At 43.4% G+C, this 21507-nt stretch overlaps 1 protein-coding gene across 1 annotated transcript in view; it reads right to left on the reverse strand.

Moving 5' to 3' along the window:
• Positions 1-21507, reverse strand: part of myo1ca (myosin Ic, paralog a) — a 97787-nt gene that overhangs the window by 48044 nt on the left and 28236 nt on the right. The window contains exons 10-18 of the mRNA XM_063202715.1: positions 19153-19272; positions 18152-18234; positions 17803-17908; positions 17354-17434; positions 14166-14257; positions 13832-13926; positions 4312-4358; positions 3289-3369; positions 279-384 (exon numbers count right to left, since the gene is read on the reverse strand). Coding sequence (XP_063058785.1) covers positions 279-384; positions 3289-3369; positions 4312-4358; positions 13832-13926; positions 14166-14257; positions 17354-17434; positions 17803-17908; positions 18152-18234; positions 19153-19272 — 811 coding nt within the window. The remainder of the gene's footprint in view (positions 1-278; positions 385-3288; positions 3370-4311; positions 4359-13831; positions 13927-14165; positions 14258-17353; positions 17435-17802; positions 17909-18151; positions 18235-19152; positions 19273-21507) is intronic.

Genomic DNA, 21507 nt, shown 5'->3' on the forward strand with positions numbered 1-21507 from the left:
TTGCTGAGTTACCCATGGGCCATCTCCGACGCACCAGCTAGCTGAGGTGTGTGAAAAAAGCCGAAGTTTAACGCAATTACATCTGTAACAGCAATCCTATTTTACATCCTGTATTTATATACTGTGTGACTGCAAGGGAGGGCCAGATGCATTAAATAGAGGAGCGCTGTATTCGAAATCTTGCATTAACACTAATTCGAAACTTACAGTCGAATTTAACACTACACACTATGTTGATCCTAAGTGTTGAATTAACACAGCAAGTGTATTGATCTCACCTGGCTGTTTGCCGTCGTTGGGCTTGATGCAGCGCATGTAGGACGGCTCCTTGGACATCAGGATCTCCATCAGCCTGGCCAGACTGACTTTGAACTGGGTAGCAGCCTGCAATACAGAGACAAGGGAGAGAGAGCCAGGCTGACTTTGAACTGAGTAGCAGCCTGCAATGATAAGCGAGAGAACCAGGCTGGCTTTGAACTGGGTAGCAGCCTGCAATACAATGACAAGGGAGAGAGAGAGCCAGGCTGACTTTGAACTGGGTAGCAGCCTGCAATACAATGACAGAGAGAGAGAGAGCCAGGCTGACTTTGAACTGGGTAGCAGCCTGCAATACCGAGACAAGGGAGAGAGAGCCAGGCAGGCTGACTTTGAACTGAGTAGCAGCCTGCAATGATAAGCGAGAGAACCAGGCTGGCTTTGAACTGGGTAGCAGCCTGACATACAGAGACAAGGGAGAGAGAGCCAGGCTGACTTTGAACTGGGTAGCAGCCTGTAATACAGAGACAAGGGAGAGAGAGCCAGGCTGACTTTGAACTGGGTAGCAGCCTGTAATACAGAGACAAGGTAGAGAACCAGGCTGACTTTGAACTGGGTAGCAGCCTGACATACAGAGACAAGGGAGAGAGAGCCAGGCTGACTTTGAACTGGGTAGCAGCCTGCAATGACAAGGTAGAGAACCAGGCTGACTTTGAACTGGGTAGCAGCCTGACATACAGAGACAAGGGAGAGAGAGCCAGGCTGACTTTGAACTGGGTAGCAGCCTGTAATACAGAGACAAGGGAGAGAGAGCCAGGCTGACTTTGAACTGGGTAGCAGCCTGCAACACAGAGACAAGGTAGAGAACCAGGCTGACTTTGAACTGGGTAGCAGCCTGCAATACAATGACAAGGGAGAGAGAGAGCCAGGCTGACTTTGAACTGGGTAGCAGCCTGCAATGACAAGGACAGGTAGAGAGAGAGAGCCAGGCTGACTTTGAACTGGGTAGCAGCCTGCAGAGACAAGGGCAGCCGTGTTGGGCTTTAGATCACAGGGTTGCAGGTTTGAATCCAACCCTTCCTTCCCTCACACATGCCATAACTGAAATGCCCTTGAGCAAGGCATCTAATCCCACACTGCTCCAGGGACTGTAACCAATACCCTGTAATGGGCAGCCGTGGCCTAGTGGTTAGAGAGTTGGTCTTTCAATCTAGAGGTTGCCGGTTCAAATCCCCCTGACCTCTCCCTACATCTCCATCCATGGCTGAAGTGCCCTTGAGCAAGGCACTTAACCCCACATTGCTCCAGGGACTGTAACCAATACCCTGAAAAATAATAGTTGTAAGTCGCTTTGAACAAATGAAAGCGTCAGCTAAGTGTAATCATGTAATGTAATGTAATGTACAGTAATGTAATGTAATGTCAAGAGCCAGGCTGATTATGAACTGGGTAGCATCCAAGAAAGTACGGAGCACACATGGAGAAGTTAGAGAGCCAGACTTGTTTAAAAGATATTTTGGGCCTTTTTATGCTTTGATTTGAGATAAGACAGTTTGAGGGTGTAGGACAGGAAATGAGCGTGGAGAGAGAGATGAGGAAGGATTGGCAAAGGACCTCGGGATGGAATCGAACCCGCCGGTCGCCGGTGTTACCAGAGAGAGTAGAGAGAGAGAGGTTCCATTGGCCCATTGTTTCCGGGTTCTATTATTGCAAAGGGGGGGGGGATCCCCCTTTAGGCAGACCTAGGCAGACCTAAGGACTGTTCTATTCATTCTAGGAGCATTATGACACGCCCCTTTAGGCAGACCGGAACCTGGTCACGTTAGGTGCCCATAGAAACCTATTATGTTGCCATATCTCTATACTTATAGAATCTCTGGTGTTATTGTACGATTGCAATTGCAATGTTCACATCTCTGAATGTCCCAGTCTGACAAGGCAAACATGCCAATGTCACCTCGAAAGTGAATAATCCGAACTCAGAGTGAAACTTCTGCAGCGATTTTGACTTCTCGGGTAGCGAAGGTCATTTCTTACACGCAGCTTTAGAAATCTGTGGAATTAGGGATTGTTTGGTTTGGGCTCATTTCAGCATTAGTTTCGGGTTACTGTGAATTGGAGTGGGTGGCAAGTCCCTATAGGGATAGTTGGATAGTGTGTGTGTGGGTGTCTGCGTGGGTGTCTTTGCATGTGTGTGTGCGCGCGTAAGTGTGCGTGTGCGTGTGTATGTGTTTGTGTGTGTGTGTGTGGTAGTTTGCACATATGGAGACGAAGATATTTTGCTAAACCTAAAATGCTGAGTGCTACAATCTTTAAAATGTGTCATCCTATCATTTGACCTCTGCCAGAATGTTTGCTTCCTTGCTTGTCTCTTGGATCCAAATTGGATCAGTATAAGTGCAAATCGTCCTTGTTGTACTTGTGTTTGGGAGCCTTGGAAACATACATAAACTAGTCATGTGAGGCTTGCAACTGTGTGGATTAAGCAAAAAGAGTGTAGAGAGAGGCCAATACTATTCAGTTTCTGGCATAATTGGGAGCCTGTCCATTTGGAGACGGAGATGTCACATCTATCCATAGAGACTCATGGACTTATTATTCTGATTTCATCATACTTGCTAATCTGCAGAATATTTCTAATAATGTTTGAATCTGTAATCCTTCCCTGTGTGATGATCCAGAAATACCAAAGTGTGTGTGTGTGTGTGTGTGTGTGTGTGTGTGTGTGTGTGTGTGTGTGTGTGTGTGTGTGTGTGTGTGTGTGTGTGTGTGTGTGTGTGTGTGTGTGTGTGTGTGTGTGTGTGTGTGTGTGTTACCTCTTCAATCCCGGTGTGTGTGTGTGTGTGTGTGTGTGTGTGTGTGTGTGTGTGTGTGTGTGTGTGTGTGTGTGTGTGTGTGTGTGTGTGTTACCTCTTCAATCTCGGTGTGTGTGTGCGTGTGTGTGTGTGTGTGTGTGTGTGTGTGTGTGTGTGTGTGTGTGTGTGTGTGTGTGCGTGTGTGTGTGTGTGTGCGTGTGTGTGTGTGTGTGTGTACCGTGTCCGGACGCTTCTGGTCGTTGACCTCTTCCTGGTGAAAGCACTGGCTCATAATGGGGTTCTCCGATAGGCACATGACCTGAAACACACACACACACACACACACACACACACGTCAGCTCTGGCCGCTTAGTCACTCATTCACGCGCACACGCACATGCACACGCACACTCACACACACTCACTCTCACACACTCTCTCTCTCTCTCTCTCTCTCACTCACTCAACTCTCAACACTCACTGAAATACTCACTCACTCATTCACTCACTCCCTCGCGTTTCACACACCACACACACAGGCCGTAATCCATAGTATTTTCCCATTGCAAACCACAAGTCAGGCCAGGGGGACACTCACTCAGTCACTTGAAAACGGCCACGCTCCTTCACCACACACACCCACACACACAGTCTCAAGCACCCACCCACACACACACCCACACACACGGTCTCAAACACCCACACCAACACACACATACACATACACCCCACACAAGTTCCTCAGGGACTTCCTCAAACAGTATTGTAGCAATGGGAAATACTCTGTATGTGTGTGTGTGTGTGTGTGTGTGTGTGTGTGTGTGTGTGTGTGTGTGTGTGTGTGTGTGTGTGTGTGTGTGTGTGTGTGTGTGTGTGTGTGTGTGTGTGTGTGTGTGTGTGTGTGTGTGTGTGTGTGCGTGCGTGTGTGTGCTTGTTTATTTGTTTGTGTACATGCAGGACTCTATGTGTGTGTGCATGCTTGCGTTCGTACGTGCATGTGTGCGTTCGTACATGCGTGTGTGCGTTCATACGTGCGTGTGTGTGTGCGTTCATACATGCGTGTGTGCGTTCATACGTGCGTGCGTGTGTTTATACGTGTGTGTGTAAGAGTGTCTGTGTGTGTGTGTGAGTGTGTGTGTGTGTGTGTGTGTGTGTGTGTGTGTGTGTGTGTGTGTGTGTGTGTGTGTGTGTGTGTGTGTGTGTGTGTGTGTGTGTGTGGGTGTGAGTCATCAGCGTATTCTCACTTCCTGTAGTGTCTCACCTCCTTGAGGTTTCTGTAGAGAAGATCGTTATTTTTGTCCAAAAATCCTGCAAGCAGACGAGAGAGAGAGAGAGAGAGAGAGAGAGAGAGAGAGAGAGAGAGAATGACATGAGTGGAGTGGAAAGAGAGAGAGAGAGAGAGAGAGAGAGCGAGAGAGAGTGAATGACATGAGACCAGTGGTTATTTTTGTCCAAAAATCCTGCAAGCAGACGAGAGAGAAAGAGAATGACATGAGAGGAGTAGAGAGAGAGCGAGAGAGTGAGAGAGAGAGAAATGAGACCAGTGTGGAGAGAGAGAGAGAGAGAGAGACATGAGAGGAATGTAGAGAGGGAGAGAGAATGGGAAGTGACCACAAGACCTGAACGGAACGGCCGAGACACCTTACAACCGGCAGTCAGCAGACAGGGTCTCCCCAACCCCAGACCAAGCCAACCGCAAGTCTTACCCAACACCGCTAGATTACATAACCACTTAATGGAAACACGATGATTAAAAATAAAGAGAAAAATGAAGGAAGGAAATTGAAACTTGCATGACGTTTTGATTTAGGGGGCCACACTGGAAATAAGCCCTAGTGCTTTGTTGTGTTATTATATATTATATGGTTCAGTTTGCTTTACCATGGTTTATATTGAGAATGGACAAATAAATTCATGAATTCATTCATGAAGCCAGTGACCAGCGCGAGCTATAATGTCCATCATACTGTGGCCAGACAGCAGACAGCAGATATCACTTTGTCCCATTCTGACTGTTACGCTAGCTATACATGTTCAATTTTATATTTCTGTAATTTTACTATGGCACTATTTGGAGATAGATAGACAGATAGATAGATAGATAGATAGATAGATAGATAGATAGATAGATAGATAGATAGATAGATAGATAGATAGATAGATAGATAGATAGATAGATAGATAGATAGATAGATAGATAGATAGATAGATGGATAGATGGTGCTGGTAAGGGTGGTATTTGAACCTGCAACCCTCTGATCTGAAGTCCGCGCTCTAACCAATGAGCCATGGCTTCCCCAAACACATGAACATATGTGAACAGAGAAATAAAACTCCACTTTCGAGGAAAAAATGTTGTGGCTGAAAGAGTTGTGGTTGAAACCTCAGTCTTGAGGTCATCCGATTCGTCAGTCCTTCTATAGCATCGTTAGTCACAGCAGTGACTTATTTTGACAGGAAACTAATGGGTGCATGTGTTTAATGTGAGTAATGTTTTCTTATTCTGTAGTGTCCGGTGATGTTGGCTTGAATATGTCCTCTTTTGAAAGTCGCTTTGGTTATAAAGCGTCTGCCAAATGCAATATAATGTAATGTAATGTAATGTTTCTCCCATGCTGCTCGGTAATGGTGTGGATCGGCACTGCCCTCACGATCCGATTCGATCACAATTCGGGAGGTAGCGATTCCATTCGATCCGATTCTATGCGATCCGATCCGATCCAATTCTACAATGCATTGCAATGCATTACATTTCTACTGAACGCAAAGCAAATGTTTAATCAGTCATGATGAGGCAATACAAGTAGTCAGATACTGAGCAACAATTTATTGGCTGTTTTCTGTATCAGTCTGTATCAGTCTGTATCTGTCTTGCAATGTTTTGAAGTGCTTTTATTTAATTTAACATTCATTTGCTCCCGAAATATCCATGGAAGTAATTGAAACTTAAAAAAATTGCCGGATCGATTCTGGATCATCCATGCCCCGCATCGATTCGGATCGCCGAATCGATCATTGTTGACACCACTACTGCTCGGAGTCTGTGGTGTTTTTCTCAAATTCAGTAGTCATGAGTAGATATGTACAGGATCCGGTGCATCAGGAGTCATGCGTTGAGATTGCGACAGCAAGTTTCCCTCATGTCTCACTCCTGCAGGTCTGGGGTGAATTTCTCAAAACCAAAGTTGCTTACTACATTAGCTACTTTGATGTTTTCAATGCATTTTCCCATTGGCAACTACCGAAGTTGCTAACAGGCTAACAACTTCTCTTTTGAGAAACTCACCCCTGGTCATCCAAAGAGTTGAACTGGACTAGCGTATAATGCAGGGGTGGGGAACCTTTCTCATTCCAAGGGCCACTTCAAATTCATCCGAGGGCCATAAAAGTCCTCCGAGGGCCGTACTATGAACCCAAACCAGTATTTTCCCCTTTTCCACTTTAGGCCCTTTAAGGCAGCCACCTTTTGAACAAACACCACCTTCTTTAGGTTCCCTGAATATAACTTAATTATATTGCAAATGCATTTTCTAAGATTCCTTTACAAAATAAGTCATATTTCATATGAAGCTGAATAACATTAAAATTATATCGGGGCCCCCGAGACATAGGATCCCCCAGCCCTGGTATAATGGCACTGATAGACCAGACTTGAGAGATTACAGTGACGGAAGCATTGAGGCGCTGGCGAGAGAAGAGGCAAAAGCAATTTGGGCGACTAGAGTCGAGCAACTTGAGTGACAGTTTGTAGTTAGCGAGTTCAGCACGCCTCCCTCAACGGAAGCGTCTTCAGCACGCCTCAACGGGAGCGTCCTCCTTCCCTACGACCCTACGTCCTCCTTCCCTATTTGTGGCCCTCGAATAATTTTGAAAAATTAAAAAAAAAAAAAAGAAAATAATATATATTTTTTTTTTTTTTTTTTTTAGGTCTAATCGCGCTGCCGGCTCTTATTTTGAAATCGCGCCACAGACGCTAGGAAGACGCGTGCTGTGCCCCGCCCCCTCAATCAGTTTCTCCCTGCAGGCTCTGTAGCAACCCAATGTAAGTAGGCTGCCGGATGTGAGTGCCCGGATATCCGCCCGAGTATTTCCATGCATTTGCATTCATTTCCACCATCAGGAATGCTTTGCGGTACCACAGCTGCCCGATGTGAGTCGCGCTGTGTCGCCTGACTATCCCTTCTACAATATGATTGTAGCCTACCGTAACAACTCGGCCTCGGCCCCCGCCACAAATATCCACCACACCACCACGGGTCCTCTGGTGTTGTGACCGTTTTAGGATATTTTTTTCATATCTAATACTTGCACATTAAGAGTGACAATTCCATCATTGATGTTTAAACGATATGTGCGAATGCAGTCATGTTGAATTTAGGGTGGCCAAACCATGCCATGTCATGAAGAACGTGCATCACATTATTTAAACAGCTCACAGTTATCCTGAGTGCCCGTGTCTTTTTGGAGATCGGAGGGTTGATGAGCAAAGAGATGGGAGAGAAATTAGTTGTGCGCGCGCGCACACATCTGCTCAATATCCACCGGACACGAAGTTACTGGCTCCAATATTTCAGCGTCCCGTTTGATTCTGTACAGACACTTATAAGTTTACGTAGCACAATCAAATGAATAGGCTATGTCTTAATTATAGGCTGTAGTCTCCAATGTGCCTAGTTTCGCGTGTTGTTGGCATCACCAAATAATCTGCGGCATAACTTAATATAATATAACTTAATAATATGCGGCATAACTTTTCGAGTGCTACATTTAGACCGGGTAAAGTATCGAGCATGGTCTGTCCCTTCAATAATATTAGAGTGTCCCGTAACAACTCGGTCTCGGCCCCCGCCGCATCCTCCACCACGAAGGTCCTCTGATGTTGTGACCGTTTTAGGATATTTTCATATAATACAGAAGTAAGAGCGTGCGCGCGCGCCTCTGACTGTATAGACACGGAGGGAGAATGACTCCAATATTTATATTCAGCGCCCAGTTTAATTCTGCACTGACACTTTTAAATGTTATGTACATGGCACAATCAAATGAGTAGGCTATGTCTAAATGTCTGGCTTTGTTGTTTCGGCATCACCAATAATAATGGCACAAGCGGCATAGCTGCTGTTTTCTAACTCAGAGAGAAGGCTATGCCCAGATATTATTTTAACTGGTAGGATATCCTGATGTTATGTTTCACTAATGTAAGGAGTAAAACTCAGAAACTTCCCGAGTGCTAGCTACATTTAGACTGGGTAAATGTTAGGCTATAGTCTTGTGCAAAACTTTTTATTTAACATTGCGAATGGGCAGGATGATTTGCTTAGACACGCACGTGCTTCAGAGCAGCTAGAACTGTGCAAGGTGACTGCTGCAGTTTTCAGCTCAGTCCTCCTGGATAATAAAAACAAAATAATGCAGACGAGAAAGTCACGCCTTTATCTTTTGATGGATTCCCTTTGGGTGCCCGGTTGAGATTTTCACACCCAAATCAATTCGGTTTTAAGTTATAATTTCATTTTATTTATTGTTTTATTATTTTGATGTTATTGGTCACCGGGCCTATTCTTTTGATTTGGGAGATCAAGGAACTCTCTGGTGTCGCCGAAACGGCGATGTGCTGTGGGCTCTTTACGCACGGCACCTATGTCCCTTCCATCTTCAGTCAGACTCAAATCGGACCGAAATCAAGTAGCTGAGGTTAAACCGTCGTAAATACACGACCGAAATCGAGTAGCTGAGGTAAAATTGGGAGGGAAAGTGGAAAACAGCGATCCTAGCGGTTACGTTCCAAACACCAGGGTGATCCTATTGAAACTCCCATAGACAAGTTTTTTTAAAAAAATCCCACAAAGATATGACTTGGAACTATAACACCAGACACATTTTTCAGCGTACACAATAGCATGAACTACTACCTGTGAAAATCTCAAGTCATTTTTTGCCCTTTTAAGAAAAATAGAAATTGTGCCAATCTGGTCGGAAATGGACTACAGCTCCCAGCATGCTGTGCTTCGCGCCTCGTTGACAACACAGAGAAACAAACGAACGCGAACGAACGCAAGTTCTTCGCATATCTTCACATTCTTGTAATCCTATGAGTTCCACATTGTCTTCTTATTACACATATATACACGCGATCATTTTGGTATGGTTTTAAATTCTCTAGTAGATATGATGGCTTCTGTGGTGACGAGTAACCACCTCTCTGGCTCATGTTTGGCTATGCTAATTTGGCTATGCTAATTACATGGAGTAAACAAGCCACACATGCCAGTCAGTGTAGTTCTGTATTAGCTTTTTAAAGAATATTAAAATCAGCTCAGATCAGTGAAAAACCGAACATTTTATCACCTGGTTCGATAAAACGGGCCAACATGCCCATAATATGACTGCCACTACTTCTACTTCGTCGTCAGGGCCGAGATGTAATTTTTCAAAGAAAAAAAACATTCATTTGTTGCAGGGGGTTGGAACGTTGCCAGCAGGGGGCGATGAGATTACTTTCCCTCCCTATAGACGTAAATACTCGGGCGGATATCCGGGCACTCACATCCGGCAGCCTACTTACATTGGGTTGCTACAGGCTCCAAACAGAAGTGACTACAAGGGTGGGTTGTTGTGAGGTAGACTAAGGGGAGGGCGGTATCAGAACTTGTAAATAAATAATTTACAAAGTTCTCTTTGCCTCGTTTTTGAAAGTAATGGTCCACATTTCATTGCAAACAGTGTGTTAGGACTTCGAATTGGTTTAGCACTAGCTGTAGCTAGTTGCTAACACAAATGAAGGCAAATTGTGTTTGAGCTCTGCTGGCAGCTAACTAGTGGTAGCCTACTTAAAAACGAATTGCTTGATAAACTTTTCCCACTTTCAAAGAGTCCCCAAATAGTTCGTTTGGAATGCTAAGCCCCTCTTAAGACTACAAACAAAGTTATGAGCAACTTGACAATTTATTATTGGCTGTTGCATGTAATCAACATTGCATCAAATGTGCCATTTTCTTGTTGGCAAAACCTGAGGTGTCCTCCTCTTTGCTGGGTCCATGATATTATTGCATTATGCAGTATTTATGTGAGAGCTGCATAAACAAAGTCATCATATGCAACATTTGTTTGAAAAGTGTTATCTTCAGGCTTATTGGTTTTCTCACTAAGAAATAAATATATGGATGTAGTCTGCAAATATAGGCTAACAAATAATCTTGTGTCATTTAAAAAAAAATGAAGGGTGGCAATGAGAGCACGGCAGGCACCTCACCCAACCAGGAAAATGCAGGCCAGGCCCTGTAGTCGTATGAGAGAATTTCCCCCCCATCCTGTCACTGTTTTTGTGCTTACAAAGGCGTTATCATTTTTTGTTATGTTTTTTTTTTTTTTTTGGGGGGGGGGGGGTGGGGGGTCGTGGCTCGTGTTGGCCCTTTAATGGGAGAAATTTTGAAAAACTGGCCCTCGGGGACTTTTAATTGAGTATCCCTGCTCTAGTTGGACTCCAGCGAATATTATGCAAATGAGATACGATGCTGTTCATTCAGTGACAGCCGCCACAGCCAATTGGAATGTCAGAATGCTTCCATCCAGAGCCATACAGAGAACAGAGTCAGGCGATCTCCGCTGTCTGCTAGCAAAATTAGCTGTTTTAGCTTCTCAGTACTGCTCAGCGTTGCGAATGTTAGTTCCTAGTAGTGGGCGTAGCACACAGCAAATGCAATGCGATGCAATGCAGGGAATATGACAAGACTTGCTGTTCGTAGTAATAACTTCAGATAAACATCACAGGTGGTAAAACTGTTGTGAGTATCACCACCGAGACAGTCGATAGTTTACATATTTGTGGTGATTACCCCGCAGTATAGTTCGTTAGTCCTTATTTTTGGCTGTTAATGTGGTGGTTCTATGTTGAGTCTATGGGAAGACAGCCGCTTTAGGAACAACCTTATCTCGCTGAAAGGCGGGGCTGCAATTTAATTCCTGGTCCTCCAATCGCGTAACTCTGTTCTCTGTATGGCTCTGCTTCCATCCTGCTCTTACCGGAGAGAGTAGAGAGAGAGAGGTTCCGTTGGCCCATTGTTTCCGGGTTCTATTATTGCAAGGGGGAGGGGGGGAAATCCCCCTTTAGGCAGACCTAAGGACTGTTCTATTCAATGCTAGGAGAATTATGACACGCCCCTTTAGGCAGACCGGAACCTGGTCATGTTAGGTGCCCATAGCAACCTATTACATTGGCATATCTCTATATACTTAAAGAATCTCTGCTTTTACCGTGTTACGCGCATACGCTGTCGCTTCTATCGCTCAGATGGCTTTTGCTGAACAGTCCTGCGATTCTCTTTCGCTTAATCTGGTCGCTGACGGCGTGTTCGCCCCCTAAGTGACTGGACTAAGAAGCTGCTTACAGCAAAACTCTTAATAAGAAATTTGGGGGCCGAAAAAAGTCAGTCAGTCTGTCTATCTGTTTATATACTGTATCTACCTGCAGTATCTGTCTATGAATAGACGACTGGATGGATGGATGGATGGATGGATGGATGGATGGATGGATGGATGGATGGATGGATGGATGGATGGATGGATGGATGGATGGATGGATGGATGGATGGATGATGTATGGATGAGGGATGTATATCACCGTTGACATTGTAGTTGTATGCATGATAGATGTTACCGTTGACATTGTAGTTGTATGCATGATGTATATCAGTGGTTCTTAACCTGGGGTGCGGGCACCCCCTGGCGGTGCGCCAGAGACTTCAGGGGGTGCACGGAATTTTAATTTGGGTTGAGGTTGTGACCAAAATTCAGCTTGCAAACATGGTAACTAGGCCAAATTAAGACAAAAAAAAACATGTTTTGGTCCCCATTTGAAGTAATTAAGGCAGGGGTCCCCAAACTAAGGCCCGGGGGCCGGATGCGGCCCGCCAGGCCCCTTTGACCGGCCCTCCACCTCTCTGCATCTCACCATATGAACTGATTTTATTTTGTTTATCAACAGGCCTTCCTACAGTTTAATTTTCACTAACTTAGTGTGAATCACCAGACGTTTCCTGTCTTGACAGTTTCTCATCTCACTGTAATATAAACAGGCCTACCATTTCTATTGTATCACTCCTAAACTGTCAATCACCATATGTTTCTAACCTTTCCTTGCTATTTTTTTTAACACTGTTATTGGAAATTAAAAGGAATACCTGTGGTATTTCGAATTGAAAAACATATGAGGTACTCACTCACTTCTTTTGCAAATCACTTGTAATTATGAGCTATTTTGTGCTAGAAATTATGAATGAAGGAAGCGAAGGACAGCACTCCTCAGACTTTTAATTCGCCTACGAACATTTCGGGTAGAGCCCTTCTTCAGCGTGTAATGGCGATTGCTGTGCTAGAAATTATGGCTATAACAGGCAGTGGCCTAGTATACAGCCCGAATGATTGATCCCGGCCCCTGATCACAGTCAGGAGCGATAATGTGGCCCCCAGAGAAAAAAGTTTGGGGACCCCTGAATTAAGGTATTGATTAGTGTCTCACACAAGGATCAATGCCATTAATCACTTATCATCGTTTTTGTAGTGCGTATACATGTGTAGAAGTTTGGGTTGGGGTGCGTGGCTTGTCTTCGGCACAAGTAAGGGGGTGCGTTAAGAAAAAAAGGTTAAGAACCACTGATGTATATTACCGTTGACATTGTAGTAGTATGCATGATGGATGTATATTACCGTTGACATTGTAGTAGTATGCATGATGGATGTATATTACCGTTGACATTGTAGTAGTATGCATGATGGATGTATATTACCGTTGACATTGTAGTAGTATGCATGATAGATGTTACCATTGACATTGTAGATGTATGCATGATGGATAAGGGATGTATATTACATTGTAGTAGTATGCATGATGGATAAGGGATGTATATTACATTGTAGTAGTATGCATGATGGATAAGGGATGTATATTACATTGTAGTATGTATGCATGATGGATAAGGGATGTATATTACATTGTAGTTGTATGCATGATAGATGTATATCACCGTTGACATTGTAGTTGTATGCATGATGGATGTATATTACCGTTGACATTGTAGTAGTATGCATGATGGATGTATATTACCGTTGACATTGTAGTAGTATGCATGATAGATGTATATCACCGTTGACATTGTAGTTGTATGCATGATGGATGTATATTACCGTTGACATTGTAGTAGTATGCATGATGGATGTATATTACCGTTGACATTGTAGTAGTATGCATAATGGATGTATGTATGCATGGATGAGGGATGTATATCACCGTTGACATTGTAGTTGTATGCATGATAGATGTTACCGTTGACATTGTAGTTGTATGCATGATAGATGTTACCATTGACATTGTAGTTGTATGCATGATAGATGTTACCGTTGACATTGTAGTTGTATGCATGATAGATGTTACCATTGACATTGTAGATGTATGCATGATGGATAAGGGATGTATATTACATTGTAGTAGTATGCATGATAGATAGGGGATGGATGTTACCGTTGGCATTGTAGTAGTATGATGGATGTATGTATGTATGTATGCATGATGGATAAGGGATGTATATTACATTGTAGTTGTATGCATGATAGATGTATATCACCGTTGACATTGTAGTTGTATGATGGATGTATGAATGTATGTATGCATGATGGATAAGGGATGTATATTACATTGTAGTAGTATGCATGATGGATGTATATTACCGTTGACATTGTAGTAGTATGCAGGATGGATGTATGTATGCATGATAGATGTATGTTACCGTTGACATTGTAGTTGACCTCTCCAGCGTAGTGCAGCAGGCGAAACTCCTCCCTGCCCACTGCCTTCCGAGTCTTCCCATTGGACAGCTTGTGACTACACAACACACACACAAAACAAACTAGTCAGCACTTCTAATGCAGGGCCAAAATAGTAGTAGTAGTAGAGATAGATGTCTGTGTGTGCACGCGTGCAGTATTGTGTGTGTATGTGTGTATGTGTGTGTGCGTGTGTGCGTGTGTGTGTGTGTGTGTGTGTGTGTGTGTGTGTGGGTGTGTGTATTGTTGTTGTTGTTGTTGTTGTTGTTGTTATTGTTGTTGTTGTTGTTGACTGACGTTACAAAGTGTGCGTGATTTCTGAGGGTGTCCTCCATTTTCTCCAGGAAGGTGATGTCAGTGGCATCCCCCGGCCTCAAACACTCCTCATCCTACACACACACACACACACACACACACACACACACACACTCACACACACACGGGGAAACACACACACACACACTCTTCATCCAAGTGGCACACACAGGAATACACACTCTTTATGCTACATAGCACGGTGATGTCAGTGGCATCCCCCGGCCTCAAACACTCCTCATCCTACACACACACACACAAGAATACACACACACTTAACTTAACACACACAGGAATACACACACACTCAACTTAACACACACAGGAATACACACACACTCCTCATCCAATATACACACATGGCCCAGGGATACACACACACTCAACTTAACACACGGGGAAACACACACACTCAACTTAACACACAGGAATACACACACTCAACTTAACATACAGGGAAACACACACACTCTTCATCCTACATACACACACGGGGAAACACACATACTCTACTTACAGTTTTTCTCGATTGGTTTGGCTAATTTCTTGAAACCGAGATGACATTTCTAAAAAAAATTGGGTCATTTGGCTAAACATTCTTACACTTCTGCACAACAGTTCAGATAACTAGCAAAATGTCATATACCTCCCAAAACAGCTCATTCTTGCATCAGCACTAAACCTTCTCCCACATAAATTGTCCGTACCATAAAAATGGCATATACTGTATCCTTCTCAATTGGTTTGGCTCATTTGCATTCATTTAGTCATTCTGTCAAAATAAACTGGATGGTTCAGCATAACGCCATGGATCCTCATCACTTGCTCATATCACTCCAAAAACAGTTTACCCGTGTGTCGAAACTAAATTCCTTCCACAGAATGCCGTTTGAAAAAATGTCAAGAAATTAGCCAAATAACAGAGGAAACTGTAGTATACACGGTTGTAAAATGATTTTCCACAAACTAGTAAAGTTACAATACCATCTGGCCTGTTGAACACTGTCATGAATTTACTGTTTACAGTAAAGAAATTCTTAAAATATTATGTCCTTGACTGTTTTGACAATTGTGTAGACTACTTTGCATATGATGACTCACACAATGAAATCATGCTGACATGTTTTGGAGAGGGCAACCATTAGACTGAGAATTGTCTAAATAGAAGTAATCAAAGTAGTCTACACAATTATCAAAACAGTCCAGGACATAATATTTTAAGAATTTCATTAAACGGTAAATTCATGACAGTGTTCAACAGGCCAAATGATATTGTAACTTTATTAGTTTGTAGAAAATAATTTTACAACCGTGTATAGTAAAGTTTCCTCTGTTATTTGGCTAATTTCTTGACATTTCAAAGGACATACTGTTTTGAGCAATTGCTAGTTGCTTTGGGACTTGTCCATGTTATTTTGAGAATGTTATCTCTGTTTTGAGAAATGAGCCAAACCAATGAGAAACCTGTAATATATGGCCATTACTTTCTGTATGTGAATTTACAGTAAAATAAGTTACTGATGTCCTTGGTAAATTGTCTCTGTTGTCAAACTTCAAGGGTTTCACTCACTTTTTCATTTTTATACATAGCTGAAATCTGTTAGCTGAACGTAGTCCCATAGTTACAAAACATCTAACCATTTTGACATGCAGTGCTTACACAATGGCAAAGGGACAATGTATTTTGAGGGTACTGATGAAATCTGTGGGGAAGGAATTTAGTTTTGACACACGGGTAAACTGTTTTTGGAGCAATATGAGCATGTGATGAGGATCCATGAGGTTATGCTGAACCATCCAGTTTATTTTGACAGAAGGACTAAATGAATGCAAATGAGCCAAAGCAATTGAGAAGGATCTATGCCCTTTTATGGTACCGACTATTAGTGCTGATGTAAGAATGAGCTGTTTTGGGAAGTATATGTTCACAGAAGTGTAAGAATGTTTGACCTAATAACCCAATGGTTATAGGAATGTCATCTCAGGTTCACGAAACTAGCCAAACCAATCGAGAAAAACGGTAAGCACTTCATCCAAGGAGAACACTTGAGGATGCAACGTCTTGGGAAGTTGGAAAAGTTTCCTTCAACTTTCATTTTCTTCTTGAATTTCTCGGCCTGGGAATTCCCATGTTGCTTTCTACACTCATTACAATCTGCTCCACAGCATGGAAACCAAATGCCTTAAAGGGACACTGTATGAGATTTTTAGTTGTTTATTACCAGAATTCATGCTACCCATTCACCAATGTTACCTTTTTCCTGAATATTTACCACCACCATGAAATTCTAAGTATTCGTTATGACTGGAAAAATTGCACTTTTCATACATGAAAAGGGGGATCTTCTCCATGGTCCGCCATTTTGAATTTCCAGAAATAGCTATTTTTAGCTGCAAAAATGACTGTACTTGGGCCATACTAGAAAATAATAGTTTATTACTTAGTAAACTATCATGAAAAGGTCAAATTTGGCAATAGGCGACACAGTTTCAATGAGCAGCATAGTTGCAGTACCTTTTTTGACCATTTCCTGCACAGTGTCCCTTTAAGACTCGCATGAACCCAATCACATGACAGGGAGAAAAGGCAAGAAATAGGCCTATAATATTATACACAAATGGAAACTTGCAGTTTTTAATGGAACCAACATAGTGGCAGCAGATTTGAAACTTTTTGTTTTGTAAATAAATTGCAGCACGATGGACAAGAGTGTGCGGTATCTTCTTCTACAAAAGCAGATTTGAAACTACCATTCGATCAAGCTCTACACATTGGTCTAAATCGAAAGCTTATTCCAAAAGAAGTCATCGTGTCGGACTCACCAGCAGGGCGATGATGCCTTTATGCTAAAGTATAATCATATCATATCGTATTGTATCGTATCGTATCGTATCGTATCGTATCTCACGATACCAGTAGGGCGATGATGCCTTTATGCTAAAGTATAATCTTATCGTATCGTATCGTATCGTATCTCACGATACCAGTAGGGCGATGATGCCTTTATGCTAAAGTATAATTGTATCGTATCGTATCGTATCGTATCGTATCGTATCGTATCGTATCGTATCTCACCAGTAGGGCAATGATGCCTTTATGCTAGAGTATAATTGTATCGTATCGTATCGTATCGTATTGTATCGTAACTGTGTCTTCATGTCTGACTCACCAGCAGGGCGATGATGCCTTTATGCTTCTCCTCCACCAGGTCGCAGATGATCTTGTTGTCAAAGTAGTTCACAGGCTCCCACTAAGATGCAACAGGCAGAAGATGCAACAAGTGTTCATTTTAAATGACACCTCCACAGGAAGTATTTGCACTAACCTCCACCGGAGTTTTCAAATATGTTCTCTTACTGTAATTGGGACAATTCTATTTTACAAATTACGCATACCTGACAATGCAAACAGATGGTAAATTGCAACATTTTATGATAAAAATGAATGGCGCTCATAGTGTCCAGGGGGTATTAATTTACAGAAATTATAATATTTACAAAATGGAAAACAATTAAGGGAAATTAAAGAAAAATGGGGAAGCACCATTAAAAAAGAAAGAAAGAAAGAAAGAAAGAAAGAAAGAAAGATAGAAAGAAAGAAAGATAGATAATCTCTCACCGCGATGCCCTCCGCCTCGTACTCCTCCTGTTCGCTCTTCAGTGTCAGCTCTATCAGCAGCTGCTGCAGTTTCTCATTGCAGTAGTTTATGCAGAACTGCTCAAAACTACAACAAAATAATAATATTAATGTCAACAACAGCAGTAGTTTATGCAGAACTGCTCAAAACTACAACAAAATAATAACAATAATATTAACAGCAGCCGTAGTTTATGCAGAACTGCTCAAAACTATACAGGAGGCAATGGGGGAGACAGAGCGTGCCAAAGAGTAATGTTACACATGTTACACTCACACCAGGGGTGGGTGAAAAAATAAATAAATAAGAAAACAGAAAGGCGTTACTCACCTGTTAATCTGAAAGACCTCGAACCCATAGATGTCCAATAGTCCAATCACAGAAGAGCACTTGCCTGAATAATAAATATCATCCTGAAACAGATCAGTTAAAAAAAATGAATATTAAATAAAACAAAACACTTACTTGCTCACTGTTCTTTTTCTATTATCTTGCTTTTATCTCCCTTGCAACGACTTAACAAAATAACTTAGCTTTTCCCTAAAAGATAACTATACAACTATAAACTTTCTAAACTATGTCCAAGAAATGAAAAACATCTTGTCAGCTTTGTTTAATATTTGACATAAGTAAACAACCTGGACAGCCCTTTGCTGATGTGCTGATCATGCAAACATGGCGAGGTCATACAAGGGCCAGCTGCAGTAGGGTGTCAACCTGCTCTTTGGCCACCAGGGGGCACCCAGTGCACTCGAATCGTGCTGCAGGATCCCGGTCATGCTGGATGTAATTACAGTGGGCTGGATATCCCTTCCCTTCCCTTCTCTTCTCCCACGGGATTCAGTCATTGTCGTTGTCATAATTTATACCTACTAAGGTGGGGCTGAGTAGCAGTCGCTTTTCAAGCCATGTTTTTTATAAGTTTCATCTGTGTGCAGTAGCGGACCAATTGCACACAGGGCCCCAGGGCAAAAACTTTTATAGTACCCCCCATTCGGCCTGCCAAGGTGACAATTAGGGCCCCCACCCACCACCAGTACAAGAGGTCCTTGGGCCCTGGGGCAAATGCCTTGCTTGTCCTCCCTATAACTGCGCCCCTGCGCACACATGCGTGTGTGTGTGTGTGTGCGCGTGTGTGTGTGTGTGTGTGTGTGTGTGTGTGTGTGTGTGTGTGTGTGTGTGTGTGTGTGTGTGTGTGTGTGTGTGTGTGTGTGTGTGTGTGTGTGTGTGTGTGTGCGTACAGACCTGTGGCTATAGACCAGACCAACCCCATACAGTGTACGTGTGTTTAGTATTCACCTTGAAGGCCAGGGATTGGTTAATTTATTCACCTTGAAGGCCAGGGATTGGTTGATCTTGGCCACGAGCCAGGTGAAGGTACGGCTGTAGACGGCTTTGGCCAGCGCATCACGAGACGACATCGCCTGCTCCAAGTTCAGGGGGCTGATCATCTGAAAACACACACACACACACACACACACACACACACACACACACACACACACACACACACACACACACACACACACACACACACACACACACACACACACAAAAACACGTACACACACACACACACACACACACACACACACACACACACACACACACACACACACACACACACACACACACACACACACACACACACACACACACACACACACACACACACACATATCTCAAATATTAGTGTGAACTCAGCATATGACCAGAATAGGGAAAATGAGGCAGCAGTCATTGAGCTTGTTGCCTGGAGATGTAAACAGAGAATCCCCTCATATCATTCCTCAGTGATGACTGTCAGATGTGTGCTGGTGGTGCTGATGTGATACATGTGGAACAGCTCTGGTACCGGTATGTACTGTGTGCCACCAGGGTTACATGTGGAACAGCTCTGGTACCGGTATGTATGCCACCAGGGTTACATGTGGAACAGCTATGGTACCGGTATGTATGCCACCAGGGTTACATGTGGAACAGCTATGGTACCGGTACCGGTATGTATGCCACCAGGGTTACATGTGGAACAGCTATGGTACCGGTATGTATGCCACCAGGGTTACATGTGGAACAGCTATGGTACCGGTATGTATGCCACCAGGGTTACATGTGGAACAGCTATGGTACCGGTATGCACTGTATGCCACCAGGGTTACATGTAGAACAGCTCTGGTACCGGTATGTATGCCACCAGGGTTACATGTGGAACAGCTCTGGTACCGGTATGTATGCCACCAGGGTTACATGTGGAACAGCTATGGTACCGGTATGCACTGTATGCCACCAGGGTTACATGTGGAACAGCTCTGGTACCGGTATGTATGCCACCAGGGTTACATGTGGAACAGCTATGGTACCGGTACCGGTATGTATGCCACCAGGGTTACATGTGGAACAGCTATGGTACCGGTATGTATGCCACCAGGGTTACATGTGGGATACCTCTGGTGTGCAGGTTTTATAAGTATGGTGTGGTGGTGTGGCTGAGGGTGTGGTCTTGCTTTGTCTAGCACAGTGTTTCTCAACCTTTTTTTAGGCGAGGCACCCTTTCAGTTCATGAAAAATTTCAAGGCACCCCAAACCAACAAGCCGTAACATGGCATCGCATCCAATACCACACAAGCTTAGAAAAGTAACACATTTGGAGACGTCACACGACCTACGTTCGAAGTTACAGCTGACTGGGGCGACCTATATTTACTTTATTGTGCGTAAATGGCAGATGAAAGATTCCACTGACTAGCATTAACTTATCAATTTAGACAAATATGTATTATATTACATCATTTATTTATCAACCACGTTTCCGCGGCACCCCTGAGGGGGCTCTATAGCAGTTAGGGTTGGGTACCGTTTTCAAATCTATTACTGTCTGTAAAGTTGTAGGAGCCATGCCAACTGCACCAGAATCTAGTGAGCAAGACAGACACTTAACCAAGCCAACTGCACCAGAATCTAGTGAGCAAGACAGACGCGTCACGAAGCGGGCCTGAAACTTAGACGCGTCTAGAATCTTAGTTTGGAATGGCGATGTTGTGATTATTTAATATTCCGTAGACGATGTGCATGGTTTCTACAGCGTTATTCCTTAGATACCGTCGGCATTCCAAGCAAAGATTCTATGCACGTCTAGCTTAGTCGCACGCTTGACCGGTTCCATGGAAATGAATGGTCACCCCATCAGCCAATCAGAAAAGAGAATTCCATTGCGAAGGCACATAATAAAAATGCTATCCATACAACAGAGGTTAGCTGTGGTTGCACTGCCCTGACGTGTGCTACTAGTAAATGCTAAATGTCATTGACCAGTAGTGTATGAATGGCATGTACTGCAAGTGCAGTGTAGAGAATGACACAGGAGTGGATTTTCACTCCCGTCCCATCCCGGGCCCAGAAAAAAAATCCCATCCCGTCCCATCCCGGATTGGAGTAAAAGAAACAAATCCCATCCCGTCCACTCCTGAAAAGAATGTCTCCCAATCCTGCCCACTCCCACTCAAAATCAACCCCACTCCCGTTTTGACAAAAAAAAACTTGGCATTTTTTGTTTGTTTTTTAAAGAAAAAATAAGCGGCATTCAAGCTGCCGTTCATTTTTATTCCCGCTCCTGCCCGCTCCCATTCATCTTTATTCCCGCTCCTGCCCGCTCCCGTTCATTTCTAACATTTTGACTCCCATCCCGC

Source organism: Engraulis encrasicolus, chromosome 7 (genome assembly GCF_034702125.1).
Source record: "Engraulis encrasicolus isolate BLACKSEA-1 chromosome 7, IST_EnEncr_1.0, whole genome shotgun sequence".
Lineage (NCBI taxonomy): Eukaryota > Metazoa > Chordata > Actinopteri > Clupeiformes > Engraulidae > Engraulis > Engraulis encrasicolus.